This window comes from Gambusia affinis, linkage group LG15 (assembly GCF_019740435.1).
Source record: "Gambusia affinis linkage group LG15, SWU_Gaff_1.0, whole genome shotgun sequence".
NCBI classification, from domain to species: domain Eukaryota; kingdom Metazoa; phylum Chordata; class Actinopteri; order Cyprinodontiformes; family Poeciliidae; genus Gambusia; species Gambusia affinis.
In genome coordinates, this window is record NC_057882.1 from 9,893,199 (window position 1) to 9,920,918 (window position 27,720).

The 27,720-nt window shown below is 39.0% G+C and overlaps 1 protein-coding gene across 6 annotated transcripts in view; it reads right to left on the minus strand.

The window, feature by feature from the left end:
• Positions 1 to 848: 848 nt before the first annotated feature.
• Positions 849 to 27,720, minus strand: part of nrg2a (neuregulin 2a) — an 82,847-nt gene continuing 55,975 nt past the window's right edge. For 2 of the 6 annotated variants that reach the window (XM_044139856.1, XM_044139860.1), the window contains exons 4-11: positions 16,244 to 16,364; positions 11,648 to 11,706; positions 8,177 to 8,200; positions 6,708 to 6,810; positions 6,011 to 6,134; positions 5,809 to 5,936; positions 4,081 to 4,302; positions 849 to 2,012 (exon numbers count right to left, since the gene is read on the minus strand). In XM_044139856.1, the coding sequence (XP_043995791.1) occupies positions 1,358 to 2,012; positions 4,081 to 4,302; positions 5,809 to 5,936; positions 6,011 to 6,134; positions 6,708 to 6,810; positions 8,177 to 8,200; positions 11,648 to 11,706; positions 16,244 to 16,364 (1,436 nt within the window). In that variant the 3' untranslated portion in view covers positions 849 to 1,357. Of the gene's footprint in view, positions 2,013 to 4,080; positions 4,303 to 5,808; positions 5,937 to 6,010; positions 6,135 to 6,707; positions 6,811 to 8,176; positions 8,201 to 11,647; positions 11,707 to 12,081; positions 12,159 to 16,243; positions 16,365 to 18,086; positions 18,150 to 27,720 lie in introns of all 6 variants that reach the window. The other 4 variants (XM_044139855.1, XM_044139859.1, XM_044139858.1 and 1 more) reach the window with 4 other exon arrangements.

Consider the following 27,720-nt stretch of genomic DNA (forward strand, 5'->3'; position numbering starts at 1 on the left):
AAAATGATGTAGTCAAACAGCAAAATGTAAAGTTTGCATATTTTTGCATTGTATGATCCTCCGCAGTTTTCACAGCTAATTCCCCACGTTGTTTTTGCTCTCCTTCAACAGAGCTGCTTCCACCTTTTCTTTGCGTGGGACTGGCAGACTGCGCGTTTACCTCCAGGTCCTCAACTTCCGAGAACCGTCGTCTTAGGTAGGCCTTACTCAAGGGGTGAGGAGGGGTGAAAGTGGGTGTGTGGGGTGGAGTGGGGAATGTGGAAATCCTGAGACACTGTGTGGCCTTTAAAACAAGCCACAGAAACAAAATGAAAACAGAATGACAATGAGATGTGGGAGGAGAAGAAGTCGTTTTGAGTGAAAACAGATGATATCTTTTGATTTGGTCTCCTACGTCGGTTTGCCCCCTCCGTGCCCATCGGCTAAGCGTTTGTTGGCCTCGTACAAGGATGCTTTAAAAAGGACAGAATAGGGGAAGTCTTGGGGGCCAGATAGTTGTAAATACATCATTAAGAAATGACCTGCATAATACAACCCGGCCTTACCTGTCCGACTACCCAAAGGGAGGGAGAGGCGAAGAGGAGAAGGGGTCAGTGGCAGCTCTCCTGAGATCCACACATTTAATCTCACAACATGATATTCTCCTAACATTCACGAAAGCATGCAAGCAACGTTACACTCGCACAGATTCATTTGTACCTGCACTCAACCGAACATCACTATCTTCTTTCTTCGTCTCTCAGGGCACACACGTCAGAAATGTTCTACATTGTATTTGTCAGGCGTTCTGGTATATCCCCCGAACCACCAAACCCTACAGGACGAATCATATTAATGTAAACACACACTTTATGTTGAAGTGGTTTATATTGCGTGACATGGAAGGGGTTATGCTCCAGTGGGGACAGACTTCTCAAAGAATGCCTTTTTTTTTTTTTGGAAAGAAAGTGAGACAGGAAAAAAAAAATAAAAATAAATCAGACAGAACAAAAGAACATAAATGTGTATAAAAAATGAGGCGTCCATATAAGAAAGGCTACAAAAACCTCCACTGGCCCTCTGGCATCGGCAAACAGCAAAAGGCACCACAATATTACTCTATTTTTTTTTTTTTTTTTTTTTTTACGTTGTGAAAAAACTGGCACATCTTTTTTTTTTTATGCTGTAAATCAAAATGTACATATAAATAGAGTTTTCCCTATAAAAAATTCTTTGCTGTTAACTAGTAGACAACTTTTGCTAAAATGAAAATAAATATTTCATTTGTTTAGAATATCTGTCAGTTATATAAAATAAAAATATTTCTTATAGATGCAGGTCTATACTATATTGATTTTTGTTGGTTCATCGTCACTCTTTAATGGGGCGTACTGTCCGGTTTGGAGTGCGACTGTGTGAGTCTTGTATGCATGTTGCCACGCCCGCTGTGCCACCCTGACGAGTGAGAAGTCCGACTGTCCACCGGCCTGTAGATGGTAGAGGGCTCGGCGTTCATGTTCTGCATACTGAGAAAGGGAGTGCTCTCACCGTCCTCCTCTGACTCGCTTTCTGTTAGGCAGCTTCGAGATCCATAGTCCCGAGATGCCTCGTATCCACGCGGGGCCACGTGGCCGTTCAGTCTGGATCTCTTCCAGCGCCGGCTACCGGTTTCACTGGACCCACTTGTCTTTGGTTGCTCCCGAGAGGAGAGGTACTCCTGGGTGGTCTCATAGTCTTCTTCCTCGGCCAGCCGGTAGGGGCTGGAGGGCAGGCTGCCCCTGCTGTTCTTTAGGTAGGTGCGGCGCTGCTGCCGGTAGGGCTCCTGGCACTGGGCGTCATGTAGGGGCACCTGGTAGCGGCGCAGCAGCGGCTGGTCATCCTCTGGAGGATAGGGGTTGTGGACAGCAGGAGGAAGCGACATGGCGTGGCTGGCATTGGGGGATGTTATCTGGAAGGTAGGCACCTGGGGGGGCAACGAGTAATGGAAATCCACCGGGGACAGGCGGGCTGGTGTTGTCAGGGCCGACACGTACCTGTTTGAAATACAGAGAGAAATTTACAGGTGATCGGAGCAGGACAAAGAACAGAGCAGAGAAGGAGGAGCGTACAGCGTTTTGATAACTGAACACAAATCACACCCTTATTGTCAGGTTGAGCAGAAACTAGAATAGTGAGTGGGAGGTACTTTTCCACAGAGTTTCTGTGTACATCAACAAGTTGGGATACATGGTGGGCATTAATCTACTTCCTTCTGCAGAAAGTCTTTCATCAAGTGTCTGTCAAATTACGTTTTACAACTGATTCAAGACAAAACATGCTATTGTTGGCTGATTTCTTTTCTTTTTACTGCTCAAGCTGGCTCGACTTTTGCTGATGATGAAATAGTCTTCATTGGAAACCATCCTGCTCAGGCTCAAAACAGCTCCCCAGTGAGTTTGCTTTTCTGGATCGCTGTTTTGCTAACAGTTGGATCCAATAATACACGTATATCATATTGATCTGCTTTGGATATAAATAAAAATTCATGTCTACAATAATTTCCGTTAGTGCCCAAAAACATTCGTCATCTTCCTTGTTAACAGATTGTGACAACTTTTGCATCTTCTCTGCATTCAAATGGCTACAGGCAGCAATAAAAAAATAGACATATTCTTAAAGTGGAACAATTTTGTGATCAATCACAAATTTTTTCTTTAACTTGATAAAAAAATTTAAAGTGTAATTAGGCCGGTGTAACGTAGTCCGTAGGGAAGAGAAGGACTTGTATTATTCTATGCTCCATACAAACAAAACAAAAACTTTTTCTCATTCTGGCACTTTCTCTAGGATCCCATTAAACAGAGTTTAAGTCACAGTAACATATACACATTGTCCTCCTTCTTTCCCGTTAGTCCTAGATGATTTATTTTACTTCGTAGCTCTGATTCCATTTTAATGATTTACATGACTGTTCCATATTGTTCCCATTTATTTGTGTGTTCTTGCACTTTTTCTTTTAACAGCCTCTTGGCCAAGTCAGGCTTTCTGATTAAAACTGATTCTCAGACATTTTACCTGGTAACATAAAGACAACCCCCCTCCCCCCAAAAAAAAATATTGTTTGAAAGTCTTACATTTTTAAAACTTTGATACACCTTAAAAGTGCACAAATCAGGTTTTAGTGGCGGGTCCCAAGATATGGAAAGAGTTGAAATAGATACATTGATGTTACTGACAACAACCAGTTTTTCATAAAGTCAGATACTTGGATGAAAACGTCCAGCCGAACAGCTGTAAATTTGGATAAGGAAGCAATAATGCACATTTTGTAACTAGAATTTCAAACATTACAATATAGAAAAGAGGGAATCTTTTGTTGCTTGGATCTTTTGCCATTGTTATTGCTGGCAAATTTCAATTCAGCTTACAGTAAAGCCATAAAAAGTGAGTTACTGTACATAAAAAAACAGATTTTTCGAATAAAATGCATACGGCAGACATGAAAGCATAATACTTTAGAAAGTCCATTGTGACTGAGCAGCTGTGCAGAACTTTCATGCTAAGGCGACTAGCCTGATGTTTTAGAAGATAAGGTGTTAGGGTTACTGTCTGTCATGCCCAGAGCTGCATAAGAAGATTGGTATCTTGCTGCCTACAATATAAAGAAATATGCAGGGGATAAATATAGACTACAGCAGAGTGGATGAAAGCCTCATTTCCTCCCTTGTCAGGCTTTCCCTTTGTGCAAACTTGAGCTTCAACTATTTTTATGGCAGAATTATCGTCTTTTGTGACTGACACGTGGCCTACTACAAAATAAGAAAAAACACAAAACAAAAAAAACGAAAGCAGCAAGTGAAAAACAGCCTCAAGAACAACATATTAGGAAAGGAAAAATGGTCCTATAGCTGCAAGAGCAGAGTTCCCACTGACACGAGCACTTTTTCTAACTTTTGCCTTCCTTTGCATAATTGAACATCATGCCTGCTGTGTGTCAGTTTCCACTGATTGCCCTCGCTGGCCTCTGGAGGTGGACACGGAGCCAGCAGAGAGGGCGAAACTTTTCAGCGTGTTTATTACAGCCTGAGAGCCAAATCGGCCGGGCAGGCCTCGCTTTCCCACCTGTCGCTGTGCGGAGAGTCTCCCAGCGAGTCGAACGAGTCCCCGTACTGCAGCCCCGGCCGATGGGGATCAGAGTAACCACAGTGAGCAGCTCGCCGCGCCCGCGCCTCCATGCACGCAGGACTGCTGCATTTACTGGTCCCCACGGACGATGACATCATTCCCGGCGAGTCGGAGAGGAAACTTTCCGAACGTTCCAGGCTCCATGTCCGTTCCTCATGTCTGTCAAATAAAATAGGTGTTAACATACCCACACCCTGAAGTGTCCCCCAAGACATATTTCTCTTTCTTTGTAGACTCTGAAGAATGCCTTTGGAGAACAAAAGGAACCGTTTTACTGTTTCCGCAGGCGCAAGTGTTTGGGTATAATTCATGTGTGTTAAAACCACAAATTCTATTTCGTAATTTCCTCCCTCGTAGCTGAGCTGACCAGCAGGAACTAATGCTGGTGATATTCCTATACGCTAAACAAGATGGGTTTATTTCAATGCTGCAAAAATTAATCAGTAGTATTTTCTAAAAGGTGAAAAAAACTTGTATTTGTTATGAACATTAAAAGCTTCATTATATTATTATCTAAAAAAATATATTTCGAATGAATTGAATTCACCAAACATGTAAACAATTTTGTTTTACATTACCCTAAATCACAACAAATTCATCACAGTTTTTAGGGGTTTTTTGACTGTCATATAAATTTCAGACATCGACAACCAGAATATACACACAAGTCATTCTTAAATGGTGATTTCAGGCATTTGGGGCAAAAAAGTTACCATAAATGGAAATCAGTCTTACATTGCTGTGGCTGCATTTTGGCCCACTCCTCTAAACAATGGCTTGCTTCGATAAAAAAATGATGATTTTCAAACAAGAATTTCCTGCTTACAGCTTGTTTAACTCCGGGTGTTGACTAGGCTAAAACCAAACCATCACTTAACTTGTTTTCTCGCCACCCTGTCAGAAATTGAGTTGCTAGCATGTTGGTGTGTTTTGGATCAATGTCCGGCATAATCCAGGAGATTATTTATTCCACCCTTGTTGAAGTTGCTTTGGATGGCATTTTTTTCTATAATAAATTAGATAATCATTTCAATACTTTATGTATGTTGGCAAATACTGCATCATATTAATTATTTCATGACTGGCATATTGTTGCATTGTCCATCTGTAGTGAAAACATAAGCAGATCAACAACTGAAAACCTTTCTTTGACTAAAACTAGCCAAAATCTCAACAAAGCAGCATGAGCCAAACAACTAACCAAACAGACTGGAAAACACAAAAACACTAACATCAAAGGAACAGTCTGAAAAATGGAAATCTGAAAAGCATCCTCTGTTTCTCAGATTCAGGGATCCTCTGAGTTGAGATGCTGGGAGAACAGAGAAAATAGTTTGACAGAAACAGCCAACAGGTGGGAAGATGATTTGAAGGAAGCAGGTTGCGAGAACCCGAGGGAAACTGAGGACACCTAGTGATGATAACAGGCAACAAAACTCTCTGGGACAAGAGATAAGGCTCTCACACAACAGATACAGCCCAATAAGAAGAAGTCAATTTCAAATCAAACCTAACCCAAGTCGTCAGAAATTCAGTGAAAATGAGTGGACCAACAAAAATTAGTCACACAATCTAACCCAAGGATTGATTTTTGTTGCAGAACATCACTTCAGTACAAGAAGGCATAACATGACGCACACAGCATGACACACAATGACTGCTTACCTCTGAGTTGATGAGTGGGCTCGTGTGGAAGAGTTGTGAGATCTGGAAGAAGTGTGACTGGCTGGGAATGATCGCTCTGTCGAGGGCCGTATGACTCGCTCGGTTGCAGGGACATTCTTTGATATGTACTGTAAAGATAGAATTAAAAGAGTAAGAAATGCAAAAGAGAGAAAACTTTGGTTATGTTCTGATAAAAACGTACATCCACCATGGGGATTTCCTCCGGGCCGGGTCCTGGGTGATTAGGTCCATTAGCAAGGTTACGATTGGGATGTTCAGGACACATGTTCTGTCGCATATGATTGTGCATCTTCTTTCTTTGTTTCCTGTTGAACGATTTTTGATGAATTTTTTTTTTATGCTAAGCTTGCAATTTAACCAAAAAACTAGAATTAATTATGCGTAGAACTGCATATTAGAGGGATCATATTATATTTTAAAGCTTATTTGTATTAAATAAATGAAAAAAAAAAAATATATATATATATATATATATGTGTGTGTGTGTGTGTGTGTGTGTGTGTGTATAGTGACCTACTCATTGTTTTTCAAATCAGACTGGTCACTTTAAAAATCACATTTTGGCAAATCTAAAAAAAATAAATAAATCTTGGCATGTCAAACGAAGTCTTTACTTTCCATTGCATTCTAGTCAGGCTAGTGCCAGATAATTTTTTTCTAGAAAACATTTTTCTCAATTTCTTTAACCAAACTAGATATAACTATCTACAAGTATTTTCAGCTGTAAGCATGTGCGTTACTGAAGAAAAAAAGTGATGATATACGTCCTTTAGATTATAAACTTAATCCTATGGTAAGATTTCATAATCTTTTCACTGAAATCCATTGGCTGAAATAGCCACACGGAGTCACATTAACATGTCATCTGCAGGACTTACTTGGTTTTACAGTAGGCGACCACACACAGGATGCCCACCACCAACAGAGCCACACAAATACCCGTGATTGTCAGGACTCTTTTCTGGTAGAGTTCTTCTGCCTCTGTCAAAATTAAACCCACGAGACAACAGAGAGAAAAGACAGGAAACGATTAGCTTCACAAAGGAGGTGATGCTTCCCAAAGTACTTTCCAGCTCTAAATTCTGTCGGATAAACCTTCATCCTCCTAGCAACACAAACACAATATACTCTAAGCAGCAATAAAATCTAAAATGTCTAACATATATGTAGCAAGGACTGCTACATATATGTACATATATGTCGTTCCTTGCTCTAGAATTCAGCAAGGAACGAAACATGTTGTCACAACATTACAAAAACAAGCTAATTTAAAAGTTAAATATGATTATTTTGAAGAGTGATTTGCTTTTTGAACAAAAAGGAGCTCCAGTGCGGCATGGCTGAGGCAGAAAATGCTGTGCTGACGGGGTCTTTGATAAGTAATGTGATAGATTCCCCTCATCCCCTCTCATAGGAGGCTTCGTCTTTCATTCACCGGCAGCCATGTTCGTCATCATGCCAATTTGTGAGAAGTTTATGGCACCATAAATAAAGTTAGTTTATCAATGGGAGTAAAGTGGGAAATATTTCACGGTGCATGTCATCTGCTGTTAATGACTTTACATGGAGGAAATAATACTGGTGTTTCTGCAATAACATAGTGTTCCTCTGTTCCAGTGCATGAATACACTTGTATAATTGCATGATGTCTGAAAGGATGCCTCTAGCCATTATTCTAAAATCTCACACTCTGAAGCTCTTTTCTGGTAAAAGCAAAAAAAAAGAAAAAAAAGTGTCAGAAGACAAAAGCCAACAATGAAAAAGAGACAGAAGCTGATAGAAAGGAAAGGGAAAGCTGTCAAACATTAAAATACCATGCATTAGAAGAGGGAGAATTTGAGCCAGGAACACACATATCATGATTCAGACTTCAACATTGGATTTCTGCGCGGCTAACAACAGACGATCGCAAGAAAAATCGAGATCACATGTAAATCGAAAGTGAGACAAGGCATGTCAGAAAAAAAAAGAGAGATGAGATGAAGGAAAAATGACTTGGACTGAAAACGGAGTCAAATCATCTGGTAGGGACAAACATGAGACGTCATGCTTGTTATGAATTAAATTAAAATCCAAGCTTCTGAAAGGGAAAACTAACTATCGTGAGTATAAAGGTGGAAACTTCTGATCACATGTACGGAGGGACGTATTGAATCCATGTTAATGATGCCGGGCGGAGGACATGTGAGCTTGTCATTCGTATGAGTTATGATCACTCCAGACGTTGATTGGTTAATGAAAAAAAAAAAAAGGGGGAACGATGTGTTTTACAAATCAACAAGCATGTCACATTGACGGACATTGTGGGAGCTAGGCTTAGACAGAGTCAAAATGGATTGTTTCATACCCATAAATTCAATCCCAAGATGCTCTGCCATTGCAGAGGGTTGACAGATGGAAGGAGAAACAAGAACAAAAACAAGAAACAAGAGAGCAGATTAAGGCAGTGGCACCTCGGAGCATACATTTACATAGTGGCGGATAAGTAACTTGACAACACAGCCAACTGAAACAACAAACACGTCAGAAATTGTGCAAGACGAGACAAAAGCATGCAGCACACACTTTAAACTAGACTATGCAACTCCACACAACACAAATGAGCAATGCTAATTTCACATTGACGATTGGGGCTCTCAGTTTAGAGAGGTGAAACGTGTTCCGGTAGCTGCATGTCTCAACCCAACATATAAAGTCTTTAACTTTGTCACAACTACAAACCTTAATGTGCTTGATTGTGTTTTAAGGGACAAATCAGCACAACGTCGAGAATAATTGAGAAGCTGGAGGAAAAGAATACGCCGTTTTGAGAATAGCGTCCCTCAGGATGATGGTGCCACCGTCTTGTATTAACTCATCAACTCCTAACAGAATGAACCACTTTAAAAAAAAAATTTTTTTTTTTAGTTTTAGTCTTAAACATCTCATTTTGCATGGCTACTCTCCGAGGCACCGTTTGTCGTGCAACCAGTGAAAGCAGCACAGCTTTATTTTTTTATACAATTCCGTTCTTCAGAGACGTTTCAAGTTGTTACATAAACAAACTCTGTGAATGGGATTTGAATTTTGGTTGCATAGTAACCCTTATTGCTGCTGTTTGGGGAAAATATGTGTCATATGCAGAGATTACCCGTGCTTTTCACTGTTCTGCCGTGCAGAACTGCTACACTGTCAGCTCCCTGACACACCCATCACATGAACAGGCAAGTTAAAGGGCTGCTGTTAGTACAGGGGTTGCTTCAATACAGCTGTACTCAATATTGGAATAATATCGTTGAATTATTGCTGGGCCTAAGCTTTCTGGCAGAGCGAGGCCGTAGGGATGTGGCACCAACTAGCCGAGTCCATAACTCTGGCAACTCTGTTGGTTTACTTGGGCTTAGGCGAGTCCCAGCTGTCCTTATGACAACATGCCTTATTAATTCAAGCCCTCGCGGCGGAGAGGAAGAAACCATCCTCCTTCTCTGCTGTATCTCATGAGGAGAGATGCATCCTTTATCTGGGAGAAGCTCAGTAGGTACAAAATGGGAGTTTTTTTTTGTGCATGCTCTTTCAAATATGATTTTTTTTTTAAATACCTTAATTTAGTGTACAATTAAGATGTTTTTACTGTGCCTTGCAAAAATGTCGTATCCAGTGAATTTTGTCACATCTTCTCATGTTACAATCACAGACTTTAATGCAGTGTGTTTTATTGGGCTCTTATATGAAACACCCTCATTTTGTTGTGGAAGGAGCATGATGCATGGTTACCAGAATCTTTTAGAGATACAAGTTTGAAAATTGCCCTTTCCATCTTTGCTTAAAATTGAAATTTTTACTTTTTTTTTTTTTTTTTCTAAAACAGCTTCCACTCCACAATCACGTGCAAAGTTTGTGGCCACAATGCGACCAAACATGGACGCGTTCAAGAAGTGTGAATAAAATCACTTTATTAAGACTTATAATCAACTCCTCGTCTTTTATCTTTTGGTCTCTCTTTATGCCGACAAGCTGTTGTACAAGGAACAAAGCACAGAAAGGCTGGCCTGTCTCCGTACGACTACACAGCAACAGGAAATAGACGCCGACCTTGACGCAGACGAACAGCTGCACCAAAGTGAGTGAGTGTCGGGGAAAAAAAACGCAACAATACTTTGCCAAAAGACAAGTAATTTCACCGCAGTGCATTGCTGCTTAGTGTGAGGCTAAATTACTTGTAGTTGAGATGGAGAAGAGAGACAATGGGGGGAAAGATGGACTGTTTGCAATTCATTCATTGCCAACATACAACAAACAGCATATGTGAGTTGTGTAACACGGACTGCAGAGACGGGTCTCTGTAATCAGCAAGAGCAGATGCACTCACTGCTATGTACTTTAAATTGAAACTGTATGACCTTGCAAACACTCGATGACTTCAAATATGCAATGGGATTAGCAGGAGGTAATTTTCTTTTAACAGAAAGAATGAATGTTTTCTGTAGCTGTTATGCTTTTGGAACAGTAATGCAGCATCACTTATTAACACTGTTGAATACTTTTGTGATACTGAAAGCACTTCAGCGGCTTTAAAGGCAGACAGGCTGAAGGAGAAGCTTCATCTCCAGACTGTTTTCATAGGAAAATGCCTGGAGGGCAGGATCCTTCCAGGAGAGTTCTCAGCAATTTTAGGATAATCTTTCAGGTGATGGCTGTCTCTGCCAATGTCACCATGTAGAGTTGACATATTAAAATTCATCATTTCTAATGCCTCCAATGTTTTTGTTCATGTGAAAATGTGTCATTTTCCCCTCCACTTCACACTTTTTCATTATTTCCTGTTGATTTATCACATAAAACTCTAAAAAACTACACTGATGTTTGCAGATGTGACAGGACAAGATGAAAAGAGTTAAATATTTTCGCAAGGCACTTTGTGCAATGGGGCTCTTCCAATTGTGAGCACCATTTTGTTGCTTTTTTTCTAAAGTGCTGCATGTTAGCAGACACAACCCCCCCCCAAAAAAACAAAAACAACTAGCTGTATTTTTAATGATGGAGCCCTAACCTTTAATTTTCTCAGAATGGCTGTAATTGAGGAACTCAGCATGCAATCAACTGGTCTGAAAGTGAAACAAGCCGGGGCTTCTTGTCACAGCTTGAAGGGATGTGATGCTTGGCTTTCAGATGCATGCAGGTACAATTAGTCAAGAATTAAACAAGTCTCGGGAACTGTTCTGTCACGTTGGTTCATGTGTGTCTGACAATACATCTAATTAAAACTGTAAATATAAAGGACTTCAGTGAGAGACATTATGCAGTAGAGCAGTAGTGTGTTCTTCTTTCATTAGGCTGGAACACACTGAACATCACCTTTCACCTGCCTTTTCATTGATAAGTTTTGTTCAGATCTGGTTCTGCATTAATGGACTGTCTCAGGTAATATTGCACAAGCTTGCATGTCTGCAACTGATTGCATAAGGAGGTGTGTTTTAGCATTTATCCTGCCGGTGTTGTTACATGCAGCTCATTATGTGCAAACAGTTGTTTCAGGCAGCATCTAAAGCAAAATCACTTCACTTCACAACAGGTTGCAGGCAAATCTACCACGGGAAAGCACATGCAAAGCTCTTGCGCTACAGGGGAAGCACACACACGCACACACGCCATCACATGGTGACCAACCACAGAAACACGCTCTACTAATCTGTGCCAGCTTGTGAATGAGTCATCAAAGGAGACACAGATATAATTATTAGGTAAGAACAGGAAATGAGTGCAATCTCTCTACATCCAGCGTACATGCATCACAACGAGGACAGTCTGACACAGAGACAGAAGAGACAAGTTGACATACGGTAGAAACTGGCCATAACGTAGGTTTGACAGCGATCACCAGTAAAGTCATTTGGACACCTGATGGGAAGAAAGCCAAAGGAACAGAAGAAGGAGATCAGTGAGGAAAAAAAAAAGGGAGAAGATAGAGGGACAGCGGAGTGAAAAGGAAGAGCATGTGTAAGAAAAAAAAAGGGGGAGAAATCAGGAGGGGAGGGGTGGGAGAGAGGGAGAGAGACACAGAATTAGAACAACAGCAAAACTATAGACAGCAAAAGCAGAGTGTTCCCCATGGATGAAACCACTGTGTGCATTCGCACTGCTCATTGCGAAGTTGACCTAAGAGGGAAGAAGAGAAGGAGAAAGAGCAAGACGGTCGGGGTGACAGGAGTCCACTGGAAGAATCCAGGGACAACTGCATCTCTGTTCTCAGCTGCTCATATCAGGTGGACATACTTTTATTAGGATAGGGCATGTACGACCGCAGGGGCTCGGTCTGCGAGCATCGACGACCGAAGTATCCGGGTGGACAACTGGGAAAGAGCAGACATGTGTTATGAAAGAAGAAAACACAGGGAGTGGGGTGCATTTTTACATTTCAAGGCATTCATTCGTGCAGCGTAACATGTCATGTACGGGGAAAAAAAAGAGGGGCTCTCGAGATTATATCCAGTTTTAAAGCCAGGCTTTTGAGACCTAAAAAGTGACATGATTAAAAAAAAAAACATAAATCATTCAAGAATTTTTTCACATTTTTGATGGGACAACAACATTAACATAAAAGAAACTATTAGAAGAAAAGGTGAATAAATGGTAAATAAATTCTGTCAAGTGTTGGTTGTGTTCTACATGTAAAAAAAGTCTCCTAATTTTCACATTTGTTGTTTGAAGGTATGAGATTGTAAAATAAATTGCAGTCCTGGCTAAAACTCCCCATAATCTTACAAGGCATTGTGGTCTGCTGTAACTAAGTTGAACTAAAGCACTGAGGTGCTAAATCAAAATACATTTTTGGCTTTAAATGAATTCAAAGAAAGAGTTAAACTGACATACAAATAGTAAAGCATGGTAGTGGAGTTTTCATATGTTTTACAAATGCAGGTGGATTTTTGTGAAAGTTGCATGTTCAAAGATGTTCATTTTCAGGCCATTGAAAAAAAAAAAAGTTTATTCCTTCTAAATGTAAACTCATGCTCTTTGATTAAACTTTAATGCTTTTTTTGATACATTTATAGAAAATGTATACATTAATAAAACCCAGTCAGTGGTGATGGATAGAGGCTTTTTTCCTACAAGGAAACCAAAATGCCAGATTAAACTTTTTTCCCTGATAGTAACATTATTATGGTCTGACTTTTTTTTTTCCATCACAAAATCCCGACACATATAAAAAGGCCCTTCTAGAGCCTCTGCATATCAATAAAACAAACACAAATCTATAACAAAATAATCAACAAATGGCTATTATCAAATAAAAGCTGATTTCTGATAGCCCCTCGTTTTTCCCCGTGCAAGTCTTCATCCATAAATCACCTGAAGGAAACCTGTGCAACAAAGCTGAAAACAGATTAATGAGGTCTTCCTTTGTAAAGCCTCTTGGAATCCCAGTAGCTCTGCTCACAACCTGCAAATGTGGGAGTTTTATTATTGCAACAACAAATCAGACAAAAGCAAACTCTAATTTTTTCACTGGAATTTGTGAAAACATAGATGCTTCCTAATATTGGACTGTTTATTTTACATGGTTTATGATGATAGCATGTAGCTTCATGTTTTTGTAACTGAAGACAGACTATCTCCAGGATCAAGGGTGTTGACCAAACTTCCTCATTATAATCCCATTAGGATAAGGCAGCGGGCCTTTCAAAGGGCCACCAACGTTTTACCGACAAGTAACACAAGACTGGCCAATCCAAGAAAACTTTGCTGACAGTTTAAAAAAACCAAACAAACAAACAAAAACAAACCCTGATGAGTAATTAAGAAAAAATTAGAAGAGAAAACAATGTTCTGGGATGGGGCCAAAACCAAACTTGTTACATGCAGAACGAAATAAGCAAATTAGCATGGGTTTGGACTTGCACAGATATTTCAGTCCCAAAGTGAGGCGGAAATATTTTTTTGTACTTACTTATGTAATAGTTATTTAATTTCTTCTTATAGATTTCAAACATATTTTGGAAGAAAAAGCAAGACAAGGTTGTCAGCACAAATGTGTTAATTTGTGTCCAGCTCACTGTAATGAGCTGAACCTCAGAGTAAAACCTTTGGTGTCACATTTATTGATTACAAATATATCCATATCCCTTAAGCATACATGTGGCATGAGGCTGCCAGCTAAATGCTTCACAACTTGATACTGGAACTGTCTGCTGTGCTGAGCTTCATTATACTGTTCACTAATGCATAGCTGGATTTATACTAAAATCAAACTTAACATATTTGAACATGTGTTTACTTAAGATGTAATGTTTGAAGGCAACTGATTGCTCTGTTTAGGGCTGTCAGAGTAAAGGGGGATGAATATAAATGCCAGCTACACTTTTCAAAAATGTAATTTTAAAACTCTCTGAAAACCATTTATCAATTTTCTTACACTTTGTTATTATGAAAGTAATTTGTGTTAACCTGTCACAAAATGTAAAAAAAAAACAAAAAACGTTTTGCCAGCAATTGTATGATCAATTCCTGTTAGCAAAATCTGACCATCTTTGTTTCCCACTGCATAAAAGTATCTAATATAAAAGAAAATCATCATGTTTAACAGTAAAAAATATTCTTGTTGATTCTGTTTGTGTTTTACTTTCTTTCTAATCTTGTTTATTTTTCTGTTTATATTTGATTACACATACATATATTCAGCTTTATTAATTAACCTCACTTTTTCAAAACTTGTACATCAATGAGAAGCAGATGGGTGTAAAACACAGACTTGTTGTCTACATGATTGTTTAGCCTCTCAGTTGTAACCCAAGAGAAACCTGGTCGGTATCGAGTGAAATGGCAGTGAGACAACAAATTGCTGCAGGCCTTCCCTGCATTATCCAACGTTTCTGGACCTATGCCCCGGCCGTGAGTGAATTAGCTGCAGCGGCTGAGTTATTGCCGCGTCTGATTTGTACAAAGCCTATCAAACTTCGGTTGCAGCCGTGTCCTCGCTGGTTGTTTAGACGTTCTTTCTCTGGCCGACTTGGCAGCAGAGCCTTGCTAATATTTCGACTTTACATCAAACCGGCTGACAGACTTATGTGACAGTTTGTGCTCCTCAAAAAATCTGCATGGTAACGCCTGACAACCTTTGGAGGGAGATTCATTTGTTTTCTGATATTAGTTTTTACTTTATAAAGTCAAACTAGCAATATCATATTCACCGACTGTTTTTGTTTTTCATCAAAATTTGGAACGGTTTGCATTGTTCTTTCAATAATCTAACCTGAAGCAAAGATGTACAATTTTTTCCCAGATTTTGAACAGATATTGCATGCAACTCACATTGGATTGTATATTGTTTTAATTTAACCAGTTCATAAACTAGAAGTGATAAAAATCTAAAAATTTTTCCCAAGTAAAACACAGTGCCTTGCTAGAATCATTTCATAGCTTGTGGCTTTACAACCACAAACTTTTGTGTATTGTTTTTTTTTTCTAGATTTTATGTGGTAAGCCAATATATTGTAGTGTACAATATACAGAAATGGAGAAGCGGAAGTAAAATTGCATCTGATAGAATATTTTTTACTTAAAAATCTGAAAATAAGGAGCATGAATTTGCATCTAGCCACATTACGAAAATAATGCTAAACAAAAACCTAAATTAAAATCACAGGCTTGACGGCAAAGCTTCATCATAAAATTAGCAAACAGTTTTGGATTGGGTTGTTTTTTAAAGGTACCGTAACAGATTAGAAGATATCCAGCCAAGGTTAACCAACTCAGAACCTGAACTTAGAAATGTCTTAAAGTTTAGAGAAAACAACTGAGTGAGTAAACAGCTGCTCAAAAATAAAAATGTCTGATGAAAACAAATAGAAAACTCCTTGTTTATGTTCTGCTACACACCATCCTTACTAATGTTTCTTGACTGTAAGCATCAGACAAACTCGAATCTAAACGTCAGAGGGAGAGAAAAATGGTTGTTTCTTGGAAAACGTCAACCCGTTCTCCACTTAAAAAGCAATGATACAGAGTTAAACACATCCTCGCACACTGGCCTTGATCCCTTCTGTCAAATGTAAGCAATGATTGTATTTATCTCATTGGAGGCCTCGAACAAGCATAAATATTTGCTCACTACTAAACCAGTGACTCATGACATTTTAAAAGGGCTTTCAATGTGCAGCCCTTCTCTACACTAAACAAAACTTAAAAGAGTAAGCACACCGCCTCACTTCATTATTAGCGTTAAAATACACAACAGGTGGCAGATTAGAGGAACTGAGTTTTTCTCCACCACCCACTTGATGTGCAACTACTGCTGCTGAAAGAAAACTGCAGCATAATGATGAAAACATTTTTTTAATATGGTGCTAGAATGTTATTACACAGCAAAACATCTTGTAAAGATCAAACCGTGACAATAAAAACGGGGAGTCCCAGCATCCCCAGGAAGAAAACTCACTTGCAGGAAATCTTATTTATACCAGGGATGAAGTAACAGTCGCCGCCATTCACACAGAAGGTCTTCTCTGTGTCATTGCATCTTCTGGCATGGCCTGAGCCTGGAGATAGCGTTGTGGTTACTAGTAAAAAAACAAACAAACAAAAAAAGAACAAAAAGAAACAAAAGACAACATTAAGACATCTTCACATACATGCCCAGACCTCAACAAATATTGTCAAAACTTGTAAAGATGTGCAAAAAGTCAGGTAATGCAGACACCATGAAGGGAGATGAATATTGAAGAGTTCTTTAGGAAATATTAGTGCATTTTCTGCAAAAAATACTTGTGATAAACCTATCACAAGTACAAAGTTAAGCTAAGAACTACGTTAAATAAGAACTAAGCACGGCCATTTATCATAGTTTTTGTCCATATTTTGATCATAAATAATAATCTTAAAATATTTAGATGGAAAAATTATTCAGTTTAATTAACAGGAAACCCCACACATGTTGGCAAAGATGTGAGAAAAGCCTTTAACCTGTGTCACATTATATTTATGTCATAGGGAAACTTTGTATGAATTGATAATTATGAAGTTTCTCAAAACCTGAGATTAGGTCTCAAGTTTTCAAGACCTGAAATCAAGTTTGCTCTAAAGAAAGATAGTTCCCTAAGTCTACCGATTACCACGCTCTCAACCAAATCACTGCCTCTCATTTTCACAGCATTCAGATCAGTACATTACACCACTGCATTCGCCAACAAAGACCTCCACAAAACTTATCAACTGACCTGCAATGATGGAAAAAGCTTTTGAAACCCTTCAAACTCAGAGTCCCCCTTGCTGTATTCCAAGTCCCGGTCAAAGATGTCCTGATACGTTTTACTGGGTTCTTCAAAAATAACCCTATCTATGAATAATTGCTTCCCCAAGTCTTGTTGGTTCATTCCTCAAGAAAAAAACTCCCATCTGGCAGCAAGATGACCAACCTTTTCATCCAAAGTGTGTGTAGACTTCATGGTATCTCCCAATCAGAATAGTTATGCTTAGTTCAGGTTGCCATGCTTGAAATAATGGTGAAAATAAACAACTCAGTCAGGAAATGGAAGTCACAATTAGGTTTGCGACCAATTCTAATCCTTATTCACGAAGTCAAAGTTTACCGTTGGTTGAACATGCACATAAATCCCATGCCAACGTACATATAGTTCACCACCATATGGACTGAAAGATGTGGAACTAAACTACTTCACCCCTCCAAAGAACCACTGAACAAGGCATGGTTTTCTGCAAAAGACTTGCCCTTCAAGTGCTATTATCAGACATACAAGGTGCCTTAATAACATCCAACATCAATCCCACTGCTGTCTATTCGCTAACCTAAGAGCACGACCTTCTGTTTGCCCAAAATCAAGCAGAGATGACTCCATGATCACCAGCTGCACGGCTTCTCCACCATCTGGATCTTCTGAGCCACCAAGAGGCATCTGTTAAGGCAGGGTGCCAGCACAGATCTGGGGTCCATGGCTTTCCTTTCTCACATCCCCGTGTAATCTCTGTATCAGGAAAGGAATAATGCAGTTCTGCTGCTCTTTATATTACTAGTCTACTAGTATACCTTTGTGTATACTTGTCTCCCTTCAGAAACTCAACTGAGTTTCTCCTTTTGCGTTTTCTGTAGTTACTTCCTCGGAAATCGTCCAAGTTCTAAGAAGAATTCGAAGAACAAACCTGGAACACTTACCGCCACGAGCGTCCTCCTCCAAAGCTGACCTTCTTGTTCTTGTCAGTCTAACCTTTCTGCCCCCATTAACCAAAGATTTTCATACTTGTTGTACATTATTCCATGTACTCACCTGTTCCTTTTGTCCTTTCTGTAGTGGTGCTGCAAGAGAAGTTGCTCATTGTACAATCCACGCCTGAAAGATAATAAAGAAACCAGTGTTTTACAACAAATACAATAAATTTATTAACATGTCTGAGTGATTCTGCATGCGAGTTAAAAAAGATACAACCAATCACGACAAATAGAAAAGAAAAGATTTGCAAAATGGCTTAGTTGCAATAATTTTGGAGTAGATGGAAGTAGTGCTAAGTGGTTTGGGTGGTAGAGCAGGTTTGCTGTAGGCCTGGAGGTTCTCCCATTCATCCTAGTTCCCTCCCTTCCTGGGGGTGTCAGGCCGGGCATCAGACATTAAACCTCTCCCAAGTCTGCGTGCACGTGGCTGTGGAGAGTGGGTGGCCGTACTGTGGAGTTAGGCTCCAAAAAGGGAAATATTGTCGATAGTACAGGTGACAAAAAATGGTGATATCAATGAATTAAATTGAACACTGGAAAGTTAAATTTATGGTACTGTGACTTATTTTAAGGCTTTTATTCAAGTTTATTTGTGGTGACAAAAGCATAAAGGCTGCTGTAATTATGAAGCTGAATAGTCACCAAAAGATTACCGGGATGCAATCTCTCCAAGTCAAACTATGAATAAAAGATGTGATTAATGGCCACGCTTAGTATCTCTTTAAATATGCACTTCTGGGACAGTTTTATCAGAGTGATAGTCCTGTATATCTACAAGTATTTTGTGATTTACTCATAAACCACACTTTTATCTCCAAAAGGACTCTCCGATGCTCAGCCTCAGATGTAATTGTGTCTCTAAGCAGTGTTGACATTATCTCAAGAAGCTTCTACGAAGAAAGATAAATATTTCCCTGACATAACGTAGGAGTTGTTTATGCACTGACTCAATTCGTTGGAATGGCCCGAAATGTCATGTATCTGAACTTAATCCCCCTTCCTCTGACTGAGCCGACATAACATGCCTGGGATGAAGTCTGCTTATCAAAACACAGGGACAGGTAAAACATGGCAGGATTGGGCTTGAGGAGAGAGGGCTGTGCTTTGCATGTCAGATGCTGACATGCAATTGTACCTGAAGTGAGATGCTGCAGTTTGCTGGTGGAGATACAGATGCCTTGGACTGAGGAAAAAAAATTGTCAATAGCTCCAATACATCTGTAGTCTGATACTCATGCCGTGCAAAGTGCTGTGACAAGAAATTGCTCAAGGAATTTCTTCAGTGAGACCTCTGGGTCTGTCTCCCTCCACGGCGAGGTTTCACAACGCTTGCTTCTCGTTCGTTATTATTTCAAGAAGGTAGAGATGTTTTGCTTTGACAAAAGACTCGAAAGGTTTCTTCTTCTGCTGGTAAACAGGGTGAATCAAATATATACTCAGTCAATGCTCTTGTTTCTAGTCAGAAAACATAGAGCTTTTATAAAAATTTAAAATGCCAGAGCATACATGATGAAAGTACAACCGCCTTGCGAAGCAGTAAGAAGCTTTTGCTCAACTCTCAAAATGCAGAGCAGGCCGCACTCAAAGAATCTCAGGTTTAACTCCAATAAACATCCTCCCAAATAATAAACCAAGATATACGTTTACGGCAGGTTTAATCTGATTAGATTAGCTAATGTGTGATTCGTGGCCAATATCTCAGCTGCAACTGGATTACATGTCTAAACTCCTAAGTTTCACTGTCACCCATATTCCAGGGTTTAACAAAACACAATAATATTTTCATACCAGCACACCCCTCGGCGTTATCCGCTGCCACTTCCGTGGGAAAACATTTTCAGCTTCAGCAGCAGATCGGAGCTAACTTCACTTTCACCTGACTCATTCAGTCTGCGTCCTGCCAGGTAAAACTCCTGATAAAAAGATCAGGTAAGGACTGAGGCACCTCGAAGGACTGCACGCACCCTCCAATGCTAAAAATGGAAAGCTTTCCTAGGGGTTTGGCTCTGAAAAGTGTTAGTGGAAAGACTGCAAAACAAGCTGGGTGGATCATTAAACAGAGCAGCAGCTGTTGATGTCGAGATGGGGCAGAGAAAGAGGGGAGAGAGGAGTTGCAAAGTTTTCATAAAGTTTCGAAGTTGTTTCGAGAGTTGCTCTTTCCCATCATAATGCTGCACACTGCCAGTCAGCTGCCTGACAGAAGCCTACTGTACTGCTTTTCTCGCTTACAAGAAAGAAAAATATCATAATATTGTTCAAATATTCTGCAATTCATTTGTATGTGTAATTTGTGATTTTTTTTTGTAGCAATATTTTAACTACCGAAGTCTATTATTTTTAGTCAATAACAATTCTTCAGCTGCTAACAGTATGGGAAAAGTTTTATTTTAAAATGTGATAAGGGTACAGCAGCCAAGCTTATTTTGGTCACAGATGAATAAACATCATCCCTATTAGTTTCTGTAAAATAACACCAGCTGTGTTTGGTCCTTCATGGAACTTATTCCACTCAAACATGGCAAGATTCTTGACTGACATGCAACAATTGTTTATTGATATAAGACAATAGATGGATGGATATTTTTGTAAAAGGAAAATTGGTTCAAGCACTATACCCTGTGGTTCTCTATAAGCAGCTCTAATGAGTAGAAAAATATCAGAAAAATGGTTGAAATCACTTTTAGACGTGGTTTAAAATTGTCTAAAATCAGACTAGTGCTGTTTTCTTAGTGTCTGCAGCACATCTGAGCATTTCTAAAGGAATAGATAATGTAAGCATGGGGTTGATTTCCATTTTTATGCTTCTTCGTACTCAGCAATATTTGTTGACAAGTCCTGTCAAATCCAATCAGTTTGGTACATTACAGGTATGTCCTCCAGACACAAAGAACTCTGGCAATCACTTTAAGAGATATTAGTTGGATATTAAGCAGGTTTCGATTCACTTGATGTTTATTTAAAATCTAAACATGAAGTTCAAAATCAATACATTGTGAAAACGAAGAGTAGGGGCTAAAGTACAGCAAACAGGTTTGTCGTCAAACGTCCTTAAAATGGGAACCTTTGCTAGACAGCTATAGCAGCAGGCTGGTCTGGTGTTGACATCCAGCTGAGTACTTGCAGGTGGAGCCCACACATCTACACTCCGTACACAGGATTCATTTGGCCAAACAACAAATCCCATCTGTTTGTCTTCAAGGGGTTTTTCTAAGAAGCAGAAGTGTGGCTTTACCCTCCTACAGTGAAATCAAAAGAAAAAAAAAAAAAAGAAAGCAGTCTTCCTAGACGATTCAAGAACTCCAAAAAAAAAAAAAAGTTGCTCCACAATTTGTTGCTGTACTTACGTTTGATACAATATCTGTGTTTGTAAGTATGATTTTGCAATTGATGAGACTGTGTCTACTTCTGTGGGGGTTAAATATCATTTGCTTTTAAATGTTCAAATAGCTTTTCTACTAACAATATTTTCATAAATGCATTCTTCATAATTGATTAAAAGTCAACAAATAATTATGGATTGACGTGTGTGAAAGTTGTAAATAGAAGCAACGTATGTACGAAAATTAAGATATTGTAAATTTTTTTCAGCGGCGTAAATATAAATTTTCACTAAATGCAACGGTAAAAAAAAATTGTATTATTATATGTAATGTTTAGGCATTACAGAAGAAAAAATCCAAGGTTTCTAATTTTTTCTGTTCTCCAACCCCTTTTTGCACAACTTTACCACTGATGCTCGACAAAAATAAAGGGGTAGTTTTAGCATGTTCTCACATAAACTAAGTCTAAATAAACTCTAAATATAAAATTCTGTGAAAATAACCATGAAATAAAAGTAACCACATTGGACAGTAAAGGTGATCACTGTCTATGCAAGAATTTCATGCACAGATAGAAATTCTCCTTAGTGCTTAATGTAGGTCACTGTGGATTTCAGAAGCACTGATGAAAGCTAAAAAAAAAAAAAAAAAAAAAAAGTTTGTCCACTTCGTTCTGAAAACTTACTTATTAAATATACTTAACATTAAGTTAAGTATCCTCTGGAAGCTTTTCAGTGAGTTGCACATCTGCAGGAGGTTTTATCAGGCTACAAACACGTATAAATACCATAACTCGCTTCGACAAGCTGCAAAAATAAACCGATCGATTTGCTGGCTCTTACCTAATTAAATGAAGGTCTTTTTTTTTTTTTATTGTTGTGCAACCCATCGTGTCTCATCCAAACATGACTGAAAAAGGGGCACATGTTTGGAATTAAACCATCTCTGGTACTGATGTTGTGCAATTTGTCTGTATTGCATGTCATAAACAAAGCTGGTGTTTTTTCCCTAACTGCTTTTTTGACGCATTTTCTTTTGTCACAACACAAAACGTGATAAGATTACAGGAACCACGTCATTTGTTCGCAGCCTATACAGTTGAATCACTTGGAAAGCCCATAATTAGGCTAACAATAAAAATCAAAATAAGGGTGTGAAAAAGGCTGAAGTTTCCCTCTTTATCAAAGCAAAAAAAGTTTGGATATGTTTGAGCATTTGAGTTTTTCTAATTTCCAATACACAAATAAAATGTTTTTTTTTTCTATAGGGCAATCAGTGATCCTAATGACCCGACTGCAGAAACGCTACAGATGAGGCTGCTGATTTCTCACATCTCTTTGTGTTTCTCTTCTAATTTGTTTGTGCTGATGTTTGTCCAGGCTCAACAACATATTAGCTTGAAATTAAACATCATGATAAAGCCTAAGTATTTATTGAATTGTTTAGAGATCAACACTGACATGTCACCAGAGCATCTCTTGTGTAAATGTGATGCAGCAAAACGTCCACTGTCACGTAAATCGCTGACTTGATGGCACATTTTGACCAGATTTTCTTCACAGACTGAATATTCTTCCAGAGTTGTTGCAAACTCTGACAACACAGCACATTCATCCTGTCTACATTTCTTTTCTGTGATTATAACAGATATTGTTTTCCTCAATTGCTCATTCACACATTTTTTTTTAATTCTACAAATTTCTTGGCAGTAAGTGTGTAAAAAAACATTTTCAAGTATTATACCGGCTCACTTATTTTCAATATGTTGTGATGGTTCAGTTCACGGCTTGAAGAAGAGTTTAATTTCTCACGCTCAGTAAACTCAGCTTACGTACACATTCACAACCTGTGAGATAGACGCAGTGTGGGTTTATAATGTTGAGTAGTTATTCTGTTTTATGTGTGTGTTTGGATTTCTTTAATTGCGTTCAGTCACATCGGTTTTGCAGCAGACGAGTGTTTTTCTTGAGTGGAAGATTAGGTTTAAGTGGGTTAAATCTTTCTCAAAATAATGTCTGTACATGAAGCAAGTGAAAATAATCACAGTGAAAGCACATATTTTACTTACAACACCTTTAGTCCTATTGCATTCCTTTATTCTTTTCATTCAGCCACTGCTAATAAATAGCACCACTAGATTCTTGATTGTGGGTTTGATATCCTTTACATTATTTTTTCATAATGCAGTGACGGTTTTATTTTATTTTTTTATGCACGTAATCTGGAACAGTTTGTAGCTCTAAAATATACAACATTTAATGTGTTTGGTAAATCAGGTGCATATTTATTTCTGGTGTTTGAATGTGCTCATCCAGTTTAGAGCAACGTTTTTTTTATAATATAGCAAAAGTGAGCCACCTACAAACATGTCTTTTTTTAAAAACTGAGAAATTGACTCCACTATTTTCATACAACTCTATCAGGCATGGCTATCTGTACAATCTATCTATACAAATAAATAGTTCAAATGTAATATGACATTCTATATTTTTAGAAAAGCATAATTGTCATCATCAGTAGGCGACAACAAAAATGATCTTAGTTCAGTGGCAAAACTAATGCAAAGTCACAACTTTATTGAGTCACATAGAGATGACTTTGGGTGATTATGAATAAAATGTATTCTTTAAAAAATAGAATTCATGGCATTCTTTTAAAGTATTTGTGTGAGGTATAGATCAGAGTTTTTAAAATAAATTTCCTCTGAAACCTTCAACTTGTTTGTCAGTTCCCAATGTGCCCTCTGAATGCTGCTTTCTCTGACATCCAACTTATTGATATGTAGCTCCCAAAGATGTAGAAACTCGTCACATTGAATCATTTGTATCTAAACTTCCTACTTTCTTAACAATCTGTGTTTTGTAGAGTAAATAGTTCAGTTGCATTCCACATATTGCTCTTTATCCATCATCTAAAGTTAAAGAGACAAGGGTTTAGGTATGTTCATTAATTCTTGGCCGATCGTTGGGGGCAATTCACTTTTACCCCAAGTAGGAGATTAGCTGCTGGGTTGATGAGGGTTGAAGTAAGAGGATTTTTCTCCTGTGCTGTTTATACATGCTCATGCAGCCAAGGTTTTGATAAGTTTGCTTGGTTTCTTAACCTCGCGTTTCAGTTTTCCACAGCAGTGTAGCCCGGGGGTTTGAATGTGAAGAGAGTTGAGAAGAGGTTTCCTCCTGGGTTAGTGAGAGCCACAGTGTTTAGGCATCAGCTTTTGCCACTGACTTTGATTAATCCTTCATGGCCCAAGAACTGAAAAGGAAAAGCTGGGGGTGCAAGCCGGACCATCTGGAAGCCTTCATAAACATGCCTGTCTTTCCACGCTCTCCAAAGGATTCTAGGAAAATCGTAAAAGTGAAAAGAGAGGTCCCTTTTGCACGTTTCTTTTTTTTTCCCCCTTCTCCTGAGGCACCCTCTGCATATGCAGCAAACAGAAAACTGCTTGCACCGAATCATAGCCCTGAACCGCACCTCACAGTCCAGCCCATTTATCCAGAATTGTGTAATGAAATCAGTTTTCAGTTTGGCCCGACTACGATGCAAAGTTCTACACATGTTCTGCTAATTCATGACAAATGTTGATAATTTTCTTCAGCTTTGCTTAATCTGTTTTACTTCTGTGGAGCGCCGTTGAACAGGAAAGCATCTCAAAGCATGAGATAGAATCTGAATCCGAGCAGGGCGAGCGTCAAGGCAGTTATTTAAACACCGCTGGACCAGCATCCATCTGGTCTTTGTTACGGCTTTTTTACTTTTGCTCTTAAAAGCAACGTTGTCAAGATAAGACATATAAATCGTGTCTCTGATTCAGGAGTAAATCACAGTCGTAAGAGAACAGTCCACAGGCCTTCATTCAGACATTCAGCTGCAAAAATATACAGACGCGAGATCCAGTAAATCTCCATCACAATTAACACAAAAAACAAATATCCTGGTTGGGCTGTGAAAATCAGACGGAAGAACGTTATAAATGCCACAAGTACAGGATATTAAGCAGATAAATAAAGAGGGTGATGGTACCTGTAATCTCTGTCACCCATACATGCTTTTCCACAACTCACTTTTATGAAGTGGGGAGGAAAAAAATTCAGATTGTTCCCCCCTCTTCAGACTCACACACCCTTCACCTCCCTTCACCTCCTTACTTCTTGGCAGAGAATATCTGACAGGTCTCCTGTTACAGCTGGGACCAGGATCTTTCAACTTAGGTCCACTTCAAGTTGCAAGCATTCTTGCTACACTTTTGCGTGCCGAATGTTCTATTATGCCATTGTGCAAAGGCTGTCTTCTCTAAATTGACTTAATACACTGAACCTGATAAGTTGGCAGCACAAAAGACCAAAGTGGGAAGTATGCCTCTGGTTGAATAAAAAGTCGTTGACAGCTTGGTCTGATGTGGTTGCAGAGGATGTGCAGAGAGTTTTAGATGTAAGTTTGTTGGCTTAAGTTCTGTGGTTTAAACAAAGTGCATGAAAGAAAGGGGACAAAATTTCCATTTATCCAGCTGAACACAAATTAAACACGAAACAAAGCAAAAGATGAAGCAGAAGTTACACGAAGGCTCTTTATCTTTTAGATATTAGCAAGCACTGACATTTTTATGTATCAATATGAACGCCGACGCATAAAACATGTTTTTACTTCCAGATTCGGAATTACAGCATATGTTGACAGAAGCTGAAACCGAGATAAAGCTGTCGCCAAAGTAAGATTAATAATAATAATAATAATAATAAAAACAGTAACAAATAAAAAGGTAGCCTGAAAGAAAGCACAAAATACAGACTGAATGCTTGGAAGACGACGGAAGAGAAAAGATGGTGTGTTGACACGATCAGAAGGAAAATATCAAAGCGTGCCAAAACTAACAAAAACCAAATACTGTACGTAGCGTTTAACCACACCCAATCAATAGCTGCATCCAGCATCTGTGCCTTCAAGCCAGGGAGATTTCATGTCAAATAACCAGAGGAATTAAATTACTATTTACTCTTGGTGTGATGTACAAAAAACCCCCCCCAAAAAAAACCTTTCTGAATAAGAGTTCCTTTAAAGCTTCTTTCCAATAGAAAATTGCCCACAATTCAAACACCTCTGAAATGAAAACAGGAGCGTTTAGAAAATGAACAAAATGGAACCCGCCCGCAACATTAATCTACCACCCACTCGTCAGTAGGACCACCACAACCAGTGCGTCTTCTTTTATATTCTTGTCTCCTATTACCATTTTTCAGTCACATAGCTGATATGCCTGGTCTTGTCTGCCTCAAACGTCTTAGCGCTGAAGTGTAATCAAAGAGCAACCTAGTATGTGATTGCACAACAGCTGTTCAGGCACTGTAAGGAAGCAAAGTGCGTCTTTGGCAGGGCGGGAAAATGGCACGACACACACGCGGGCGCTGCTATGGCTGCTGTCGGACACCAGTTGGAGCGCAAATGGCAACCAATGGCCAAACTGTGCTTTCTGCAGCTCAGTTCCAGGCAGGCTTGCTCTGTGCTTGGTCGTTTCTGTTGTTCAAACTATTTGCACATTTTAAATGTTGAAATATATATAAAAATAAAAAAATTAATTAAAAAAATAAAAATGAATGCAGCCTTGAATCTTTTCCGGTTGAGAAATAAAGCTCCTGAGCAAGAAGTGGTGAACAAACTTCCTTTGGAGTGTCCTTCTTTTCAGTGCTGGACGGACCCTGAAGACCCAGTTGGGATAGATTTGAAACACTAAGTCACTGATGCGGAAAGGTAAAATCTAGCACTGACCACTGACCCTGAGGACCTACGCCCATCCACTTTAGAACCCCTAAATTTGCCAACGTCTTTGGTCAAAGGCCCCCGACAGGGCAGAGCTCCTGATAGTTGTGTCAACAAAGTAGATTTGCAGCCATAAGGTGACACATTTGAACTTAAAGGCCAAATGGTAAGTTGTGTGGAAATTCCTTCAGCATGTGTAGAATACAATGTGTCACTCAGCAAGATGATGATGTTTTTCCCTCCACAGTTTTAAGTCTTAAGCAAGGTTAGCTGAAGGTGAAAGTAACAGGCGAAGTAGACACTTTTGTTGGAGCAACGCGTTGGTCAAAATAAAATTACATACTGCAGCTTTAATCAACTCATTTTTCAAACACCACACTTCACACTTTTTATCTCAACCCATAAGCAGATTTCTGATATCTCTGTAAAGACAGTAAAAATGTCAAATGAATTTCAATTTTTAATGAAAACCTTTATTGCATTTATTTTAAAAAATGGCATGTTAAAAATATTTACACACTTGTCAAAAATCAAAAGCTTTACTGGTGTTGCAGCAATGAAACTGTTCTTAAAAGTTCCACCAGTATTTTCACAATTTATCTGTGGCGGGTCTAGCTGGGT